Source organism: Sardina pilchardus, chromosome 8, assembly GCF_963854185.1.
Source record: "Sardina pilchardus chromosome 8, fSarPil1.1, whole genome shotgun sequence".
NCBI classification, from domain to species: Eukaryota; Metazoa; Chordata; class Actinopteri; order Clupeiformes; family Clupeidae; genus Sardina; species Sardina pilchardus.
Window position 1 is genome coordinate 8,981,592 of NC_085001.1, and position 18,540 is coordinate 9,000,131.

At 48.1% G+C, this 18,540-nt stretch overlaps 1 protein-coding gene across 1 annotated transcript in view; it reads left to right on the forward strand.

The window, feature by feature from the left end:
• adgra2 (adhesion G protein-coupled receptor A2) overlaps positions 1-18,457 on the forward strand; it is a 61,772-nt gene extending 43,315 nt beyond the window's left edge. Inside the window, exons 3-19 of the mRNA XM_062542604.1 lie at positions 990-1,061; positions 3,154-3,225; positions 3,414-3,485; positions 3,876-4,039; positions 6,285-6,498; positions 6,894-7,058; positions 8,530-8,719; positions 9,250-9,399; positions 9,824-9,985; positions 11,047-11,244; positions 11,716-11,908; positions 12,253-12,452; positions 12,977-13,104; positions 14,434-14,557; positions 14,844-14,992; positions 16,149-16,238; positions 16,456-18,457. Of these exons, the coding sequence (XP_062398588.1) occupies positions 990-1,061; positions 3,154-3,225; positions 3,414-3,485; positions 3,876-4,039; positions 6,285-6,498; positions 6,894-7,058; positions 8,530-8,719; positions 9,250-9,399; positions 9,824-9,985; positions 11,047-11,244; positions 11,716-11,908; positions 12,253-12,452; positions 12,977-13,104; positions 14,434-14,557; positions 14,844-14,992; positions 16,149-16,238; positions 16,456-18,034 (3,922 nt within the window). The 3' untranslated portion in view covers positions 18,035-18,457. The remainder of the gene's footprint in view (positions 1-989; positions 1,062-3,153; positions 3,226-3,413; positions 3,486-3,875; positions 4,040-6,284; positions 6,499-6,893; positions 7,059-8,529; positions 8,720-9,249; positions 9,400-9,823; positions 9,986-11,046; positions 11,245-11,715; positions 11,909-12,252; positions 12,453-12,976; positions 13,105-14,433; positions 14,558-14,843; positions 14,993-16,148; positions 16,239-16,455) is intronic.
• Positions 18,458-18,540: the final 83 nt, after the last annotated feature.

Genomic DNA, 18,540 nt, shown 5'->3' on the forward strand with positions numbered 1-18,540 from the left:
GTACATTCGCTTAGCTGGGCTTTGCTGTAGCCATTTGTCTGATGACCTGCTTTAACCTTTATTCCCACCTGGCCAATAAAACTCTTCCCTTGACTTTCAGAGGTTAATTTTCAGGCTGGTCTTCTGGAGTTGCTGGTGAGAGAGAAAGAGAGCAAGAGAGAGAGAGAGAGAGAGAGAGAGAGAGAGAGAGAGAAGCAGAGGGGGGAAAGAGAGAGGGAGGAATGGAGGGAGGTGAGATAAGTGTTTCAGCACATGGGTCTAGGACATGGGTCTAGGAAAGCAATAGGAAGAGGGTTGGCTAGGAGGGCTGGCTTTGCTCTGAAATGAGATCTTCAAAGGCAGTTTGAGAAATTAATATTTATAGTTTGGCTTGTGCTGTTGTAACTTTATCGTGGGAAGAGGCGTTTTTTAAAAAGCATCTTTTTTTGTTGCTGTGAAATTCCGACGGCGTCTCATTTTGCTCCTGTGTTTGCATTATTGTGTGCTCCAAAAGCAGGTGGGTTCCTGGGTTACCTTCACAGACCTTTCTCAAGTTCAGCAGTGGTTCCCATCCCATTTCAAATAAACACTGAAACACGGGGCTAGCAGCGCTCGGCCAGCCCATGACCACAAAAGACGGAAACGTAGATTTTGAAAATAAATTCTCTTTTCATTTCATGTGGGTGTGGGAATGTTGATTTGAAATTCCAACCTGTCGGACAAAAAGATGCCAATATCACTGTTTGCAGATGTTAACTCAAGCATGTGGTGGCTGGTCAGTTATTTAACTACTCGTATGAATTCAAGAGGACCTTGATAACCCCCCCCTAACTCGTTAAGGTGGTTTTGAGGAACAAAACGGAACAAATGCATGGTCCTCGTACAAACAAAGAAATCCTGCACTTCTCGACAAATGTGACATGAATGAAAGTTGTGGCAGGCTCTGTGCACTGTCTGGTTGGGCCTGCAGTCTTTCATGCGGTTTGGTTTCTTTGTTTCTCCTTCACCAGAGACCTCAAGAACAACCTCATCAGCACCATCATGCCAGGAGCCTTCCACAGTCTGACTGCACTGAAGAAACTGTAAGTCTCAATCACACACTGCACTGTGCTACATCATGCTACTTTGCATGATGCATTTACATTGGCACATTTGTGTTATTTGTTTACATTTGAGGTTGTAAAAGTGTAGTTGTAATCGTAGTGTGAAGGCTATGTTAAAACCTTTTCAAATGAACTTTTATTTGTTTTAAGTGAAAAGTAGACTGTTTTAATTAGTCTCTAAACTTTATTTTATGTGAAATCAAAATATTGCCAGCGTTGTCAATTATCATTTTCCATGTTGTCGAGCTTTGACTTTGTGCATTATGAAAATCTAACTTGTAGACTGGATTCTCAGTAAAGGACAGATTATAGAGTCAATTGAAAAGGCAGGGCAGTGGTACAAGCACAGGGTGGGCTTGCTTGGGTGTCACTTTATAAAGAATGACTTCATGCAGTGAATCTCCAGCATAATGGTTTTAGTGAATCACCCACAAAGCAGTGGCATGGTTGGCCAATGCCACATGTTCCATGTGAGTTTAGGCCAACATTCGAGCTCGTGTCAGCGCTAATGAATGGTTACAGCATGTGCCATGCCATGTTTATGAGCGAATTAGGGCGACTTAATGACAGAACATGTCGAGGAAAGTTGTACTCATGCAAGACTTATGTGGAACAACATCGGCAGGAGCAGAAAATGGCGCTGATCTGCGGGCTGATCGTCAGGATCTGGGTACGACTTCACTGACCGCAACGGGAATTCATACACAAGAGTGTGGGAGACTCCGGTTCTTGTGAAAATATAGTTTGAATAGAGTCGGGGGATATACGTCTGCAAAGCTGTGTGTGAACTGGGAGAGTTTGGGTGCAAACAACACCAAGGTCATGTGTTCTCTTCCCAGGGAAGTGTGAAATACAATATAAATGCTGGGTAATGTGAAGGGTCATTGACTGTTGACTGATGACTATTCAGTGACGTTTTAAAGTCTTTTTAATGTATTTTTTTTTTTACTCAAAAATAAGCTGCTGACTGGTCAGGGTATATACTGTAAATGGTTTGAGAGTATCAGTTGCATAACACTCACATAGCACAACTTGACTCATGGACCAGTAGCTAATCAGTTTTGAAGACCAACTCCTTGAACAGTTGAGAGAGCATTCAGCATACAGTAGTCTCAAGGCATTAAGGAATGGGAACAGGGTCTTGGATTTTGTAGTGGAAACAGTGGCACCAAAATATCGTAGTCACAGAGGCCAGGACAAGTCGCCATGGCAGCTGGCCCCCTGGTTTGTCCCTCATTGGCTGACCAGTCCTCTGGTTTGTCCCTTATTGGCTGGCTATCTCTCTCGTTTGCCTGCCTGGTCCCTGTGGGGTAACTTATGACACGGCGGCGGCTGTGCTTTGTCGCCATTCAAACCGCAGAGCCGTGTCGCTGCCGCTGATGCCGCATTGAATGTGACAAGCCAGTCGCCTCCCCAACCACCCGCTGCGTCGTCGTCGTGCCACTTTGGACCGGCGTCGCGGAGCTCTGGTCAGCCTCGTGGTCAAGTCCCATCTCCGTCTTGTAGATGCAACAGGGCTCCCCCCCCCCCCCCTTGCTTTTTTTTCTTTGTCTTTCCTTCTGTTGGCCTGCGTTTTGGAGCGACTTGGGAGGCTTTTGTGTAAACAAACAGGGAGAGATAAACATGTGTTTCAGCCAACTGCACTGAACCACGACTATGCTGTGTGGAAGTGACAGTCTGAAACAACAGATTCCTGTGGATTCTCAATCACAGTTCATCATAGTTCTCATAGGCCATGTTATATCCTACTATTATATTCTAGCATACTACGTAGGTGCAAGCAACACAGTAATATCAGGTTACTAGTACAAGTGAGCACAGCTATGTTACAAATTGGCTTGTTTCTACTGACCATCAGTCACTCATTGAAGGATAAGAGTAGGATCAAACTCAGGCTGGCTGCACAGAGGGATTTAGGCATGTATCCAATTAGAGCTTCCATTTAAAATGATTATGGAAAGGATGATGAGAGAAACACATCATTCAGAAGTAATGGAAAAGCTTCTGTTTGGCAGGAAATTCATGTGTTTAGGTTAGCGTGCATTTTTATGGCTCTCCGCTCCTCTTTCAGGGACCTGTCCAACAACCGCATCGGCTGCCTGACACCAGACATGTTCCAGGGCCTATCCAACCTCACCAAACTGTAAGTCTTTTGTAAACGCAAGATAAGCTTAAGGGACTGTTTACTAAAATAACAGGCGTTTTTTTTGCTCATATATTAAGATGACATCGATGTTTGTTTGACTGGGCCCATGGAACGTGTCATGCTGACAGTGTTAATTTTCTGGGTTTCTTTTTTCTTTTGTTTTGCTTTGTGTGTCTGGCTCTTAGAAACATCTCAGGCAACATCTTCTCTTCTTTGGACCCGAGCGTCTTCCAGGAACTCCCCTCTCTAAAGCTGGTGTGAGTACAGACGTGACGGAGCGGCCCTGTCATTCCCATAATCTCCCCTGCTGGCATGCTCCACCGTAAAGAGCAGAGATAGCGAGGCCTAATCTCGCCATCGCATATGGCCGACATGCAAGCTGGTGAAGAAATGCAAACACAGTTGTATGCCGACGAGGTCTCCTCGCGGTGGTGTTGGTGAATGTGAAGGGACATCATTTAACTCTCCCGGTGAATAGCTCCGGCTCTCGGTCACGGACGACAGGATAATCCTCGTAATGTTCCACCGGGGAACATATCTGATGTGCTCGAGCGAATGCCGTTTCTTAAAACGAATGTGTGTGTCCTGCTCCAGGCATAAACGCGCGGTGAGTTAAATCCCTCTCGTCTCGTGTGCTTCCTTCGCAGAAACTTCAACTCGGAGTTCCTCACCTGTGACTGTGGCCTGCGCTGGGTTCCGGGTTATTTCCGCACCAGCACTGCGCGGCTTGGCGACGAGACCATCTGCGCCTATCCCAGGAGTCTCCATGGCAAGGCCCTGCGAGGACTGAGAGAAAGCCATCTGAGTTGTGGTGAGCTGGTGACTGACAACAGGACAGAACATCTAATGGCAGATACATGAAACTACTACATTTAGTAGTACATACTACATACTACATTTCACAATATTCAGTAGTGGTGCATTATATACAGTACAGTATATAGGTATATATATACATACATATATACTGTATATATATATATATATATATATATATATAGAGAGAGAGAGAGAGAGAGAGAGAGAGAGAGAGAGAGAGAGAGAGAGAATGTTAGTGCGTTCAGTGCTTTTACGATACTACTGTGTTATCTGTAACACTAGCTTTGGCAACATTGTGCAAACAGTCATGCTAATAAAGCTCCATTGAATTGAAGTGAGAGAGAGAGAGGCAATATATTATATAGGCTAATGTACATGGTGTGTGAATCAGTTGCTGCCATTCTGTTATATACAAATTCTTGATGGTAATTTGTGTACTGTATGTTTTCTTTTAAACAGTAATGTTGAATAATACTGTTTTCCTCATGTCCGTGTGCCATTGTGTCTCATGCCAATGAAGGTTGAACAAATTACAACCATAACTATAATCATATGAGCATAAATCTGTGCATGGGTATAGAAAATAAGTCCAGATATTGTGGTCATATTAGCAAATATTCAAAAACTCGGTTGTGCAACATCTGCATGTGCTTTCTGGGTATGCCTTTGTGTGGCTGTATCGCCATGGTTCCATGAGAGGGGGGAGGGGGGCATGATGATGCCAATTGGGCATGACTAGAAGATGGCATGAGATCAGTAAAGGGGCAAAAACTGAGTTATCTAGTTTTAAAAAGTGTCATATCTGAAAGTAGTTTTGGTTTAGATATTGTTTACATGATCACAGAAGATCACATATGACAGCCCAATAACATAAGACATAGTTAACGACAGCTTGTAATGTACTGTAAGCACTACCCTAGTTCAACTTTAAAAGAAATGTAGAGTTAAAAATGTCAATTTAAGAACAAATGCTACAGGAGTTGAAGGGCACCTTGGCGGAGAGAGAAGGCAGTGTGTAATTTCTCAGAAGTAACAACCGTTCTGTACACCTGCTTTTTATTAATTGGCAATGCTCAAGAGAGGATTATTGTGCACGGCCAGTCAGTTTTCAATTCTCTGTATTCAGGTTTCTTCACTTAAACTGAGATCACCTCACCTCTGCAGAATAATTTCTCCATCAGCTACTTAACCATTTAACCTACCATTTTTACAGTTTATAACAAGTGATTATTTTGTGATTTAGTGAGTGGTACTGTACTACTGCTGCATAACATGTTATATCTTGGTACTAGGGGGGAGGGCAGCCTTGCTGTTGAGGCCTAATCTACAGTATAGGGGTGTGCTGTTATGAAAGGGTTGCATTCCAATCAGACATCAGACAACCATGTCTGATGCAGGGCTAGGCCCCGAAACGTTACGTGGTGATTTACCATTAAAACAAAAAGCAAAACAACTGAGGAGCATTTTCTGGTGTGCGGACTTCTCTCTCCTAACTTGCATTCCAATCATAACACATCTGGGGGGGGGGGGGGGGGGGCAACTGCATGGAGCACACAGTGAAATTGACCCACAGTGCGTGGGGGAATGAATGTAATCTACCCCTTTGCTGCTGGGGGTCAGTCTGGATCTGGCCAAGATGGTTCGAATGGTGAGAACGAGCTGATCGGAGTCCCACTGTGTTTCCGCTCTGCCTGGCTCTCTCCTGGCTGCGTTAAACGACCCCTTCGGACTCGATATTCTATTCACTTGTGCCCTTCTCCCCCATCACTGCTGTTTGTGTTGGATGCTGGAGCGGCGACTGCCTGTTATACCAATCCCACTGTGGTTTATTCTTATGAATGGATGTTCCCTAGCCAATGCCCTGACCTTGGAAAACGAGCTGATTCACTGGGGCTTCTTCGGAGAAAAGAAAAAAAAAAAAAGAATCAATTTGTGAGGTTGAATAATGATAGGGCAACAAATTCCCCAAAAAGACAGTAAGCATTTCCTCCCCTCTGCTCCCTTCATTCCTCTCTCTCTCTCTCCCTCTCTCTCTCTCTCTCTCTCTCTCTCTCTCCCTCCCTCTCCCTCTCTCCCTCTCTCTCCCTCTCTCTCTCTCTCTCTCTCTCTCTCTCTCTCCCTCTCTCTCCCTCTCTCTCTCTCTCTCTCTCTCTCTCTCTCTCTCTCTCTCCCTCTCTCTCCCTCCCTCTCTCCCTCTCTCTCCCTCTCTCTCTCTCTCTCTCTCTCTGTTCTTCCAGATGGGCCTCTGGAGCTCCACACACTGTCCCTGCTCCCCTCGCTCAGGCAGGTGGTGTTCAAAGGGGACCGGCTGCCCTTCCACTGCACCGCCGCCCTGGTGGACAAACTGACCGCCCTGCACTGGAGCCACAAGGGCGAGCCGGTGGTCAACGAGCCCGAGCGCAGCATCCACCTGGAGAGCAGCGAGATGCACGACTGCACCTTCATCACCAGGTACGGCGGGAACGGGGCAGGGGGCCCGACACTGACAGGCGCACACACACACTTGTACTAACATACGCACACCTACACACATACACTTTCACTAGCACATACTTAATCACACCCACACACACACACACAGATTCACTCACACACACACACACACAGACACTAACAGCTTCTAATGGCTGCGGGTGTGGGAGCTGTTTGAGATTCCCTAATGCACTTTAGTCCTCGACAGGGCTTAATCCTTGTTTGGGATACAGGCCCCAGCTATGCCCATGGAAATATGCCAGGAATGTTTATTACAGTGGTCGCTCGTGCATGCATGTGTGTGTGTGTGTGTGTCCATGTGTCCGTGCCCAGTGTTAATGAATGAATGCCGTGCTGTGTCGTCTCATCCACAGCGAGCTCATCCTGTCTAACGTGGACGTGAACGCCAGCGGCGAGTGGGAGTGTGTGGTGTCCACGGGCCGCGGCAACTCCTCCCGCAGTGTGGAGATCGTGGTGCTGGAGAACAGCGCCTCGTTCTGCCCCGAGGAGCTGGTCACCAACAACAGAGGGGAGTTCAGGTCAGTCAGGAACGGCGACCACTAACACCCGAACCACCAGCTAACAGCTAACATGCTCCTTTGGATCAACAGGCGGAACAAGATTATTGAGAACAGAGAAACTGCTTGAAGTCAAAAACAGGAACAATTACATTTCTTGTCAATGTAGGCTACAGTAATCACAGTTACAAGGTTTTTTTTTTTTAGGCAGAGACAGGTGAAAGGATTAAAGTTGAAAACAACCGAGGGATAGCATACTGCACTGGATTGCACTTAATTTATCTTTATCTATGCTGTCTGATGAACTAATGCGCGTGCTGATGTTAGTTGGCTGGTTTCCCTGGCTAATGTGCATATTTATTGCATGCTCTTGACTTAATGGAGGACGTTTTTGAGCTCTGAACTCTGTACTGACAAAACTTGGCTGCAAGTTAGCCTGTGCAGCAGTGAGTCAGAATTAAACCTAAGCTTGATTAAAAACAGGAGCAGGACTCACACAGACACGCATAACGCATACAGTAGATACAGTCACGGGCCAACACACAGCCACATACACACACCTCTGTCAGGACCAGTCAGCTATGAGCAGGGGAAATGCTATTGAATGTGAATATACATGATGTTTTATTTGGTGATTGATATCTTTATTTGACAGAGGATGGCTCTGCTATTTTATATTACTATAAAAACACAACCCACAATTCCTGCTGACATAATAGTCATAATAGTTCCAAAAAATAGGTGGGGCTATGACTATGATGGGTGAGTCATGATTTATCTAGCAGGTGTGATGTAATAAGAACCAAAATGTAAGCTTTAGATACAACTGGAGTAGACCTCCTTTTAGAGAACCTCATAGGAACTATTTGGGTTGATTAGCTTTATGGAAGAGGCACTTTACCAGAGCTGCCTGATTCATTTTTGATGAGACTCTTGCACATAGTAGCGCTGTGCACTTTGAAAGATGTGAAAAACTATGAGCTGTGAGATTCATCTAATCAACTCTCTGGACCTCAGCAGAGGAATCTCACAGCTCTGGTCTGAATCCCTTGTAGGAAGCAAAGCATGGATCTTCTCTTAACCACACTGAACTTGCTGTCCTGTTACAGTCCTGTACATGCTATACTCAGTGCTGTAGTGGAGGCTACAGTATAGTTAGTCCATCCAGTAGTTTATCCACCTCTTATTACAGTTTATCCACCTCTCAAAATAGTTTATTCATCACCAATTGCCACTATTAACATTCAGGAAATCGCACAGTATTATCCACATTCACAATATGTACACTCATGTACACTCTAGAAGCCATTTACTACCACTGGTATTGTTATAAACATTGGACAATGGCCACCATCGTCAAACTGTTCTGAATGTTCTGTATGCCTTTTTAAAAAATCCTTTTATCCACCTCTTATTATACCACTACACCCTACACTTGTGAACCTCTACCCAAAGCCCTAACTAAGCCCATGCTGTGTGTTTGGTCCTTTAGGTGGCCCAGAACCCTGGCGGGCATCACGTACTATCTGTCCTGCAACACGCTGCGCTACCCCACGCTGGGCATCGGGGAGGAGAAGCGCGCCTCGCGCAACTGCGACCGCATGGGCCGCTGGGAGGACGGAGACTACAGCCAGTGCCACTACACCAACGACATCACCAGAGTGCTTCACACCTTCATAATGGTCAGTAGCATCCCGTAACCCGTGATGTCTCTCCACGGTGCCACGTTACAGAAACGGGTGTGGGTCTTTGGTATTATTTGCCCTCAAGGGTGCCTTCTAGGCAGCGCTGCCTTCTAGGCACTACTCCCCTCAGTTTAGGGGTAGGATGAGGGTTGAGGGGGTTAGGAATAGGGTAAAGGTAGTGGTAAAGGTACCTAGGGTAAAGGTAGTGCCTTTTAGGCTGTGCTGCCTAGAAGGTGCCATTGGGGGCAAAAAACACCATTGAGCGGTGACGTACAGTCAGCCTAACTAACGCGAGCATGGTGAACATTGGCTGTCTGTGCTCTATTCAGTAAGAGCACACATCAGTCAGAATGAAGAGAGAATGAAGACATTCAATAAGTAATGGCAACAAAAAAGGGCTTTCCTGTTACATTCTTTTCAACAGCTACCCTAATGGTTTGATCACCTCATTTGAATGGAAAATCCCTATGTTAGAGAAAAGCACTTCAGACCTAAGACACGATCACACTCTATTTGTTTTCTCACAGATGCCCATTAACGCCTCGAACGCGGTGGCGCTGGCTCAGCAGGTGTGCTCGTACACGCTGGAGGCGGCGGGGTTCACGGACGCCGTGGACGTGCGCTACATCGCTCAGATGATGCACAAGTTCACCAATTACATCCAGCACCAGCGAGAGGTGTGTTTAAGTGCCTCTGAGACGTGCTAATTCACACTGGCAGGCTAATGTGCCGCCTGCTGTGCACGCGTGCGGCATGTATTGCTTTTGTGAGATTGCATTTTGTGTTGATGCGGTAGAATATGTCGCTCTAGGTAAACCTTATCAACATAATGCTTGGAAAACATTGTCAGCAAAGTATTTGTAAACATTAAAAACATAATGTGTTGGTAAAAATTATAAACATCATGTGGTGATACGTTGATGCTTGAATTTTTTTTTTTTACATCTATACAATGTGTGTGTCTGTGGTTGTATATGTGTGTTCACACGTGTGTGTGTGTGTGTGTGTGTGTGTATGTGTGTGTGTGTGTCTGTGTGTGTGTGTGTGTGTGTGTGTGTGTGTGTGTGTGTGTGTGTGTGTGTGTGTGTGTGTGTGTATCAGCTCTCGGAGGTGCTTGTGGAGATGGGCAGTAACTTGATGCAGGTGGACGATCAGATTCTGACGCGTGCCCAGCATGAGGAGAGAGCCTGCAGCTCCATCGTCCACTCCCTGGAGACTCTGGCCTGGCCACAGCTCCACTCCGGCTCCCAGGACCTCTATCTGGTAGGCCTCACACAGACCCTGCACACACCTCCACCAGAGAGGGTTAAAGCGGAGCGAGAGGCGCAAACGTTCGATCATTTCCGCGTTCTGTCTTCGCAAAGGGGAGGGGGGCTAAATCCCCCTTTAAGCAGACCTGTTAACATTCGAACTGAACTGCTTGCCAATCTGACAGAAATCGATATCCCACTATGACGTCTTTGTGACACGCCTCTTTAAGCAGACAGGAACTGTTCGAATTTTGCTTCCATAGAGATGCATTACGTTGCTCTATCTTGTCAGTAATGAGGGATCTTCCATAGAGATGCATTACGTTGCTCTATCTTGTCAGTAATGAGGGATCTTCCATAGAGATGCATTACGTTGCTCTATCTTGTCAATATTTAAAGATCTTTGCCTCCACCCCCCACACGCCTCTGGGTTGCCAAACATCAACACATTCACGTGGAATATCAGAGATGGTAATAATAACTAATCATCAAGCACGCACATCCAAATTCTATAACTGGGTGCTGGATGAACTGGGCATAACTAATTAAGTGACAGAAGTCCACTACAAATTAGGTGAAAGAAGTCCACTACACCTTGAGCTCCTAATAGCGATTTACTATGTAAAGTTTCGGGCGTACATGTACATGTAAGTCCTTCATCAGACATCAGGCACAATATCAGATCCAGAATATCAGAGATGGGAAAACCCGGCTTCATAAAGTAAAAGTCCTTCCACATATTTTTTTAAGCATTCTGTAAAAATCAAATGTAAAAAAAACTTTTCGGGTAGGTACAGTAGACGAGCTAATTAGTGAAATCACTTGTTTTAGGTGCACAGGTAGAAACAAGTCTACCCATCAGCCAAGTTTCCCATCTCTGTGGAATATTATATTGCTAATGTTTTCAACCCTTATCAATCTCCTTATGATCCTCTTAGCTTGTCTAATTGTCAATTAAGAGTCAGTCTGTATTGCACTACACAACTACGTTTGTAGTGTTTTGCATGTATGGCGTCTATGCGTTGGCAAGTAATGATGCCTGATTATGCCTCATCTCTTTCCATTGCCTGTCAGGTCTCGCGCAACATTGTGATGCTGGCTCACCTCATTCGCCCGGCGCAGTTCACGGGCATGAGCTGCACAGCCTATCAGAGGAGAGACGGGTCAGGGGTCGGTAGCCCGGAGGGTCAGGAGTCGCCTCACGAGCAGCAGCTTCACTTCCGCTGCATGGCCAGAGCCGACAACACCTCCCTCAACAACTTCCCGCAGAAGGTAAGACTGATGACCAGCAGCAGCACTTCCATATTAGGTTATGTTGCACCTGGCTGAGTCTATTATGCGCTGCTACTTTAAGGTAACTATGGGACATGTCATGATGAGAGGACTATTTACGGAGCATGGACCTTTAGCTGTGATGCTTCACCTTGCATCTGGATTGTATCTCAATCTCCCCCCAAGTCACACCATTAAATTCATTAGTGAGATCTGAAGGGCTTTGAAGTGGTAAGACAGTGCAGGTAAAGCTGTGACGTAAAAGCGGCATCTGTTTTCACAGACAGTGGAAATGTTCTCTCTTTTTCCTTCATCCAAAATGGCTCCTGGTCAAGACAGCTATGAGGGTTTGGTGAATTGTACATTTGATAACAGTTGTTTATTCATATGTTGTTTTCATTTTCTCTTTCTGTTCCCCTCTCTCTCTCTCTCTCTCTGTCTCTCTCTCTCTCTTCTCTCTCTCTTTTATAGAATTCTTTGGCCTTGGCCTCTGTCTCGCTCCCTCCTACCCTGTTTCCTCCGGACGCTCCTGCAGACTGTAAACTGCAGTTTGTGGCATTCCGTACCGGAAGGTTCTTTCCCTTTATGGGGAACTCCAGCAGTGGCCTGGTGGACATTTCCCGCCGTCGTAGCGTCAACACGCCAGTCATCTTTGTTGGACTCGGTAAGCAATCTGTGTTCTGGGTCAGTCTGCGACCGCAACGGAAACGCCATTTAAATGCTGTGACCTCTTGACCCCTGGCTTTGGTATCGCCAGGAAGGAATGTCATTCATTAAGACAAAGAAAGTGTTTATGCCGGACAACAAACCTTGACATCTGCTCCTCCTTCATAAAATGCAGGTTGTGATCAATCATCTCCAAATTCTATTTACAAATCTAATAACTTGTGTATCTACGATCTAGCTTCAGTTCTTCCTTCTACTTCAAATGCGTTCCTGATAGCTCCTGTGCCCTGGCCAGATAGCCTGATTCCATTAGTGCTGATTCTCTGTGCGATGCCTCCTCAGATGGCTGCAGCATGCGGAATCACTCAGAGCCCATCACCGTGTCCCTGCGCCATTTGTCCCTGGGCAGTGACCCCATAGCTGCCCAGTGGAGCCCGGAGAAGCAGGGAGGATGGAGCCAAGATGGCTGCCAGCTGGTCCACACGGATGCCACCACCTCCACTCTGCACTGCTCGCTGCTCAGCAACTACGCTGTGCTGCAGGTGGGACCAGCGGTTAAAGACTAGAAATGGAGTACACGTTGAATATTATATTTTAGATATTTCAGTCTGTATAGAATGCTTTGTGCTTCTCATTCTCTTTGTACTTGTACTTGTACTATGCACAGTGACAATGAGGTTCAGTCCAATCTAATCTAATCTAATTCATGCAGTATCTTTACTCTTGTTTTCGAAGATTTATCAAATGTAGCGTGTGTTGTCACCATTACTTTGCATCATTTCACATCTGATCAGTCTTTTGAAATGTCCAGAATCTGTTTACCGTAATTTCCTGACTATTAGCCGCGGTTTATACATTGATTTTGCTCAATTTCTTCAAATATGAGGTTAATGCACGGGGACAGTTAAGATGGTATCAATATGTTTTTTGTTTCTTTTAACTTGCATAAAACACTGTCCTGCGGCTTATACACAATGCGGCTTATATGCAGGAAATTACTGTAGTGTGTCCAGGCATCCATTTTGTCTTCCCTCATCCCTCTGTGACACGTTTGTCCCTCTGTCAGGATGTCCCAGACTTCCCGGGCCCCTCCCCCCTGCCTGTAGACGTGCTTCACCCGGTGGTGTACACCTGCACCGCTGTCCTGTTGCTCTGCCTCTTCACCATCATCATCACATACATTCTCCACCACAGGTATGCGCTGCCTGTCGCCTGTCTCACCATATGGACTCATCAGATTATGGGTTTCTGTCCCACTGCTGTAGACAAGTAGCCTGACGAGCCAGACCCACATCAAGATGTAGGGTCTGGACACTGACCGTAGACAGGGCTCAGTCGGAGGGGTGGGATAAACAGTTGTCTTTCAAATTCCCTCCCCGCAATAGGATAACGCTAAACGAATCATCTTCTTGTTTTCAAGTAGCAGGATGCGTAACCTTCCCTCTCCACGCAATAGGATAACGCTAAACGAATCATCTTCTTGTTTTCGAGTAGCAGGATGCGTTACCGTCGCAACTTCTGGTCGCATGTCAGTCACCATTATGTTAAGCCCACCCACTGACTCCATACACGCTGTGATTGGCCCGCTTTTATTTTCCATTTCTCTGCTCCTTAGCTCTACGGAGCGTTGCTAGACTGCCCCGCCAGCCAAATTACATTTCCTGCTGCTAGGGGCGTCTAGATTTCTAGGCTAGTAGACGAGAGCACAGCTAGCACAGCTAATAGTACAGTTACACCTGTAGGAACAGTGTGGTTTTTGTCTGAAACGACAAAGCTAGTTAGATCACTAGCTGATATATGGGGGTATGTGGCAATGGCATACTGTTAAAGAGATACTTGCATTTTTGTGGATCTGGATTACAAAACCCCTCAGTGAACAACCAATGGCAATAGGTCATAGGCCTAACTGATCCATGTCCATATGCCATCAAAAGTCATTTGAGGAGGATGCAAAAGACTGGTTACCGAATAGAACATATTTCAAGAGCAATTGCTTTGCACAAAAGTGTTTTTAAATTGTAATTGAATGAACTTCATACCATACTGATTGAAATCAATTTGAACTCAAAGAGCTTTGTGTGGAAGTGAGATTCTAAATATCTTCTCTTGAAGAAGACACTCTGCTTGCAGGGACTAGAATGTATCTGATGTTGAGACAAACATGCTGAAATGACTTTAAAAGTCAGAGGAATCTGACTTGGATTTCTCTAAAGTCCTGTAATTTTCTGCTCACATGAAGGCACAGGGTCTGTTCCATTGTACATTTAGTTTGTCCACTTGATTAATCAAAGCGAACATTAGACTGCTCTCAAGTCCTCTTTGACCACAACAATACTACAGTTGGTGACTACAATGACATACTTCTAAATTATTACATATTTGTCCATGAACAAAGAAATCATCCACCATCAAATGTTCTTTGTAATGAGTCCTGGGATTTGATATTCCTGAAGTTACGAAGTCGGTGTCGGAACGTCCAGAGAGCTTCTAATAGGTCTGCTTATGTGCTCTTCCCTTCCTCAGCTCCGTCCGCGTCTCCAGGAAAAGCTGGCATACGATCCTCAATACCTGTTTCCATATTGCCATGACTACAGCGGTCTTTGCAGGAGGCATCACCCTCACAAGCTACCCCGTGGTGTGCCAAGCGGTAAGCCCTGTGAAGCTCCCTTGCTAAAGTTGTTTGAGTGTGTGGAGTGTAGAGTAATTGAAGGATTGTTCTCTCTCTATTTGTCTCTGTCTGTCTCTCTCTCTGTTCTCTCTCTCTCTCTCTCTTGCTCTCTCTCTCTCTCTCTCTCTCTCTCTGAGTGCCCCTCTCTCTCCTTCTCTCTGTCTCACGCTTTCTCCTTTTGTGTGCGTCTGTGTGTGTGTGTGTGTGTCTGTGTGTCTGTGTGTGTGTGTGTGTGTGTGTGTGTGTGTGGGTCCATGCATCTTAGGTGGGCATTGCTTTGCACTACTCCTCCTTGTCCACCCTGCTCTGGATCGGGGTCAACGCCAGGGTCATCTACAAAGAGGCTGTCCTGCGATTGCCACGGCAACCGGAGGGAGAGGTGGCGGTGGCGCCCACACAGAGGCCCATGCTCAGGTCAGTGATGTCATCAGGTTGAGACGGGAAGAGACTGTCAGAGTGCTGGAGAGGGCCCGTGAGAGGACGGGAAATGGCTCTGAAGGACCGTCTCCAACGAGCGCACCCGGCCAAAGTGGAGCGCCAGTGATGTAGACCTCTCTGGTATCAAAGCGCCATTGTCCTGGGAAAACCAAAGCCCATTTGTATTTCAATTTCTTTCTTTCTTTATTTATTTAGTGGGAATACTAGACAGAAAGACAGGGACATTTCCAGATTTTTATATATATATATATATATACTGTATATATATATAAAAAACTTCAGAGACATAGCTGAGAAGCCAGGACCAGATGCAGAGAGGAATATCGTGCCAGGCCATTACATCACCCAAAGGTGCACAGGCACCTCCATGAAGCTAGACAGCAGCAGCAGCGAGTGTTTGGGTGGAGGCAGCGGAGTGTTTGAGTGGAGGCCGGCTACCCCCCCTCCACCACCCCCACCCCCACCCTTCAGTCCTCCACCAGACCCCCCTGAATGCCTTGGTCCCATGGAGCCTGTGATCTCACACTGTACTGCTGACCCCTCGGCCTCCCCCCGAGGTCGCCCACTCAGCCTGCCGGGGTCAGCTCCTGAATGGGGCTTGTCTGGACTGGGGAATAAATCATGCAGAGGCCCCCTGCCCTGCCCTACTGCCTGAAGAACAAACCTCAGGCAATGGCGATAAGCAGAAAGCAACAGGGTGCATGCAGTGTAGATCGCTGAAGCCTAGGGGATCAACATACCCAAGAAGAGAAGAACAAAGAATAACATGCACAACACGATATAACCATGTAGATTTCCTTTACGTATAATACCTTTATATACTGTATGAATGTATGTATGTACTGTATGTGTATTGATTTAATCTAATGTATATCTAACAAATCATGATCATGATTTGTTAGATATACATTAGATTAAATCAATGTATATCTGACAATTCATGATGCATGTTTTTTTTGTTAATTGTACCCATGCACATAGAGAAGCACAATTTTGCACAAACATGGTGCAGCATAGTGAAAGTGTTTGGTGTCTCACAGGATGTGAGTCAATTTCCCAGTTTTTTTATTTTGCGCTTCATTGTCACGTTGTCCCATGAGCACGTCTCTTTTTCTGGTCTTCCTGTTTTCAGGTTCTATTTGATAGCCGGCGGAGTTCCTCTCATCATTTGTGGCATAACGGCAGCGGTCAATCTGAACAACTACGGGGAAAACAGCCCTTAGTAAGTAGCCTGAACTTTCTGCCCACGGGCAATGTGACCCCTAGGTCACCGCATTCTCATGTTTACTGCTGATATAAGCAGGGCTCTTCCTGTGAGACCCGTTTGAGTGAGCGGGTTGAGCGTACAGAGGTGTCCTTGTGTTCCTGACATGGGCTTTGTCAGACAGCATGTGACCCCAACTAACCTTTGCATTGCCTCTGACCCCCGCTCCGCGCAGCTGCTGGTTGGTGTGGCGGCCAAGTTTGGGGGCGTTCTTTGTCCCCGCCGGCCTGGTGGTGCTGGTGACCTGGATCTACTTCCTGTGCACCGTCTTCCGGCTCCGGCGGCGCGGCTCGGAGAGCACCAAGGAGCTGGCCGCCTCGTCCGTCTCCTCGCCGCTGCCCGAGAGCCAGCCGGCGCTCAGCGGCAGCAACAGCGTGCTGTCCACGGACGACTCGGCGGCGGGGGGGTCCGGGGGGCACGCGCCCCCGCCGGTGGAGGACCAGTACTCGCTCAAGGTCCAGTTCCTGGCGCTGGTGACGGCCCACTTCCTGTTCCTGGCGCTGTGGTGCTGCGGGGCCATGGCGGTGTGGCAGACGGGCCGCGAGGGGCGCCTGCTGTTCAGCTGCCTGTACGGCGTGGCCGCGGCCGGCCTGGGCGTCTTCCTGGCGGCCCACCACGGCCTGCGGAGGCTGGACGTCCAGGCCGCCTGGCTCGGCTGCTGCCCGGCGTACCGGCGCGCGCGGCCCATGCAGGCGTACGGACGCTCCTGCGTGGCGGTCGGCGCCGGCCCGGGGCACGCGGCGGGCGCCTCGGAGCGCGGCTCGCAGCTCTACGTGAGCTGCGCGGCGCCCGGCGAGGCCAACAACTGCTCGTCGGCGCGCTCCTCGTCCACCCCGAGCGGCGCCAGCAGCAGCGTGGGCCCCGGGCCCTGCAAGCTCACCAACCTGCTCCAGGTGGCCCAGGAGAACGGCAACAGCACCGCCGCCGCCGCCGCCGTCGCCCGGACGACGACGGCCTCCGTCGCCGCCGTCGTCGGCAACAACCACGCCAACACCAACACCAGCACCAGCACGGAGAACAACGGCAAGCCCAAGAACAATGCGCTGCCCAGCATCAGTGTAGTAGCCCCGGCGCAGCAGCCCCAGCGGAGGAAGAGCAGCGGCAGGACTAAAGCGGGCGGCGCGCAGTACCACCACCGCGGGGAGGGCCGGGGCCACTACCGCCTCAAGGCCCTGAGAGGGGCCGGCGGCGGGGGCAGCGCGGGCGCCCTGGGGCCCCCGGGGCTGGAGCAGCTGGGCCTCTCCCAGGTGGGCCACCATCACAAGCACGCCTCCAGCGAGAACGGCAGCCTGCGCAACCACAGCCACTCCGAGAGCCAGACGGGCCCGCTGACCAACGGCCGGCACGGCCCCGCCGACCCGCTGGCCACCAGCCCCTCGGAGGGCAGCGACGGCGGCAGCAGCGGCTGCCGGAAGCCCTTCGCCCTGCTGCCGTCGGTGGCCAGCCGGGTGGCCATGCAGCACGGCGGCGGTGCCCAGAGGCGCTGCGCCAGCCGGGACAACCTCAAGCTGGCCGCGGCCGCCGAGCGCGAGGCCAAGCGCAGCTCCTTTCCGCTCAACGCGCCCATGGGAACGGTCACGGGCTCGGCCACGGCCAACGCCACGTCGGCGGCGGCGGCAGGGAACGCCAACTCGAACGCGCCCAACGGGACTCTGAAAAACTCTGTGCTGGAGCTGGACACGAGTGGCACTGACCACTCCCAGAGCTCTGTGGGCATGAGGAGCGGCGTGTGGAAAAGCGAGACCACGGTGTGACCAATCAGACGTCCATCCCTATTCAAAATGTAAAAACGCACCTTTTTGTCAATGTCAGCTGACTTTACCCTTCCCTTGCGGGATACTCGTGTACTTATAAAAAAAAATAAGCAAATGTGGAACTGAATTGAAGGTTGCAAACAAACATGGGGAAGGATATATAGTTTATGTCAACACAGTCTTTGCGTCCCTGTCATTTAGTTTTCATGCAGCCGGGGATAACACACAGGGGCATGGAGCTGAGGTTTGAGGTTTGATGTTTTGCTATGAAATATGCAAAAATGTATGTTTGTATGTTTTAATATCAAGGTATTTCACCATAGGTAACAGTAAAAAAAAAAAGTTACAAGCTAAGGAATTTGTTGAAAAGAACATTTCTACCCTTAAGTGTATGTCGGTAAGCTTGGAGTTGATCTGTTTTGTCTGAATAGTCAAAGATAGCCCATTTAGCTATGAGCATCTCCTCTGTGACGGACATTTTCTCTTGTATTTGTGCGTGCAAGCAT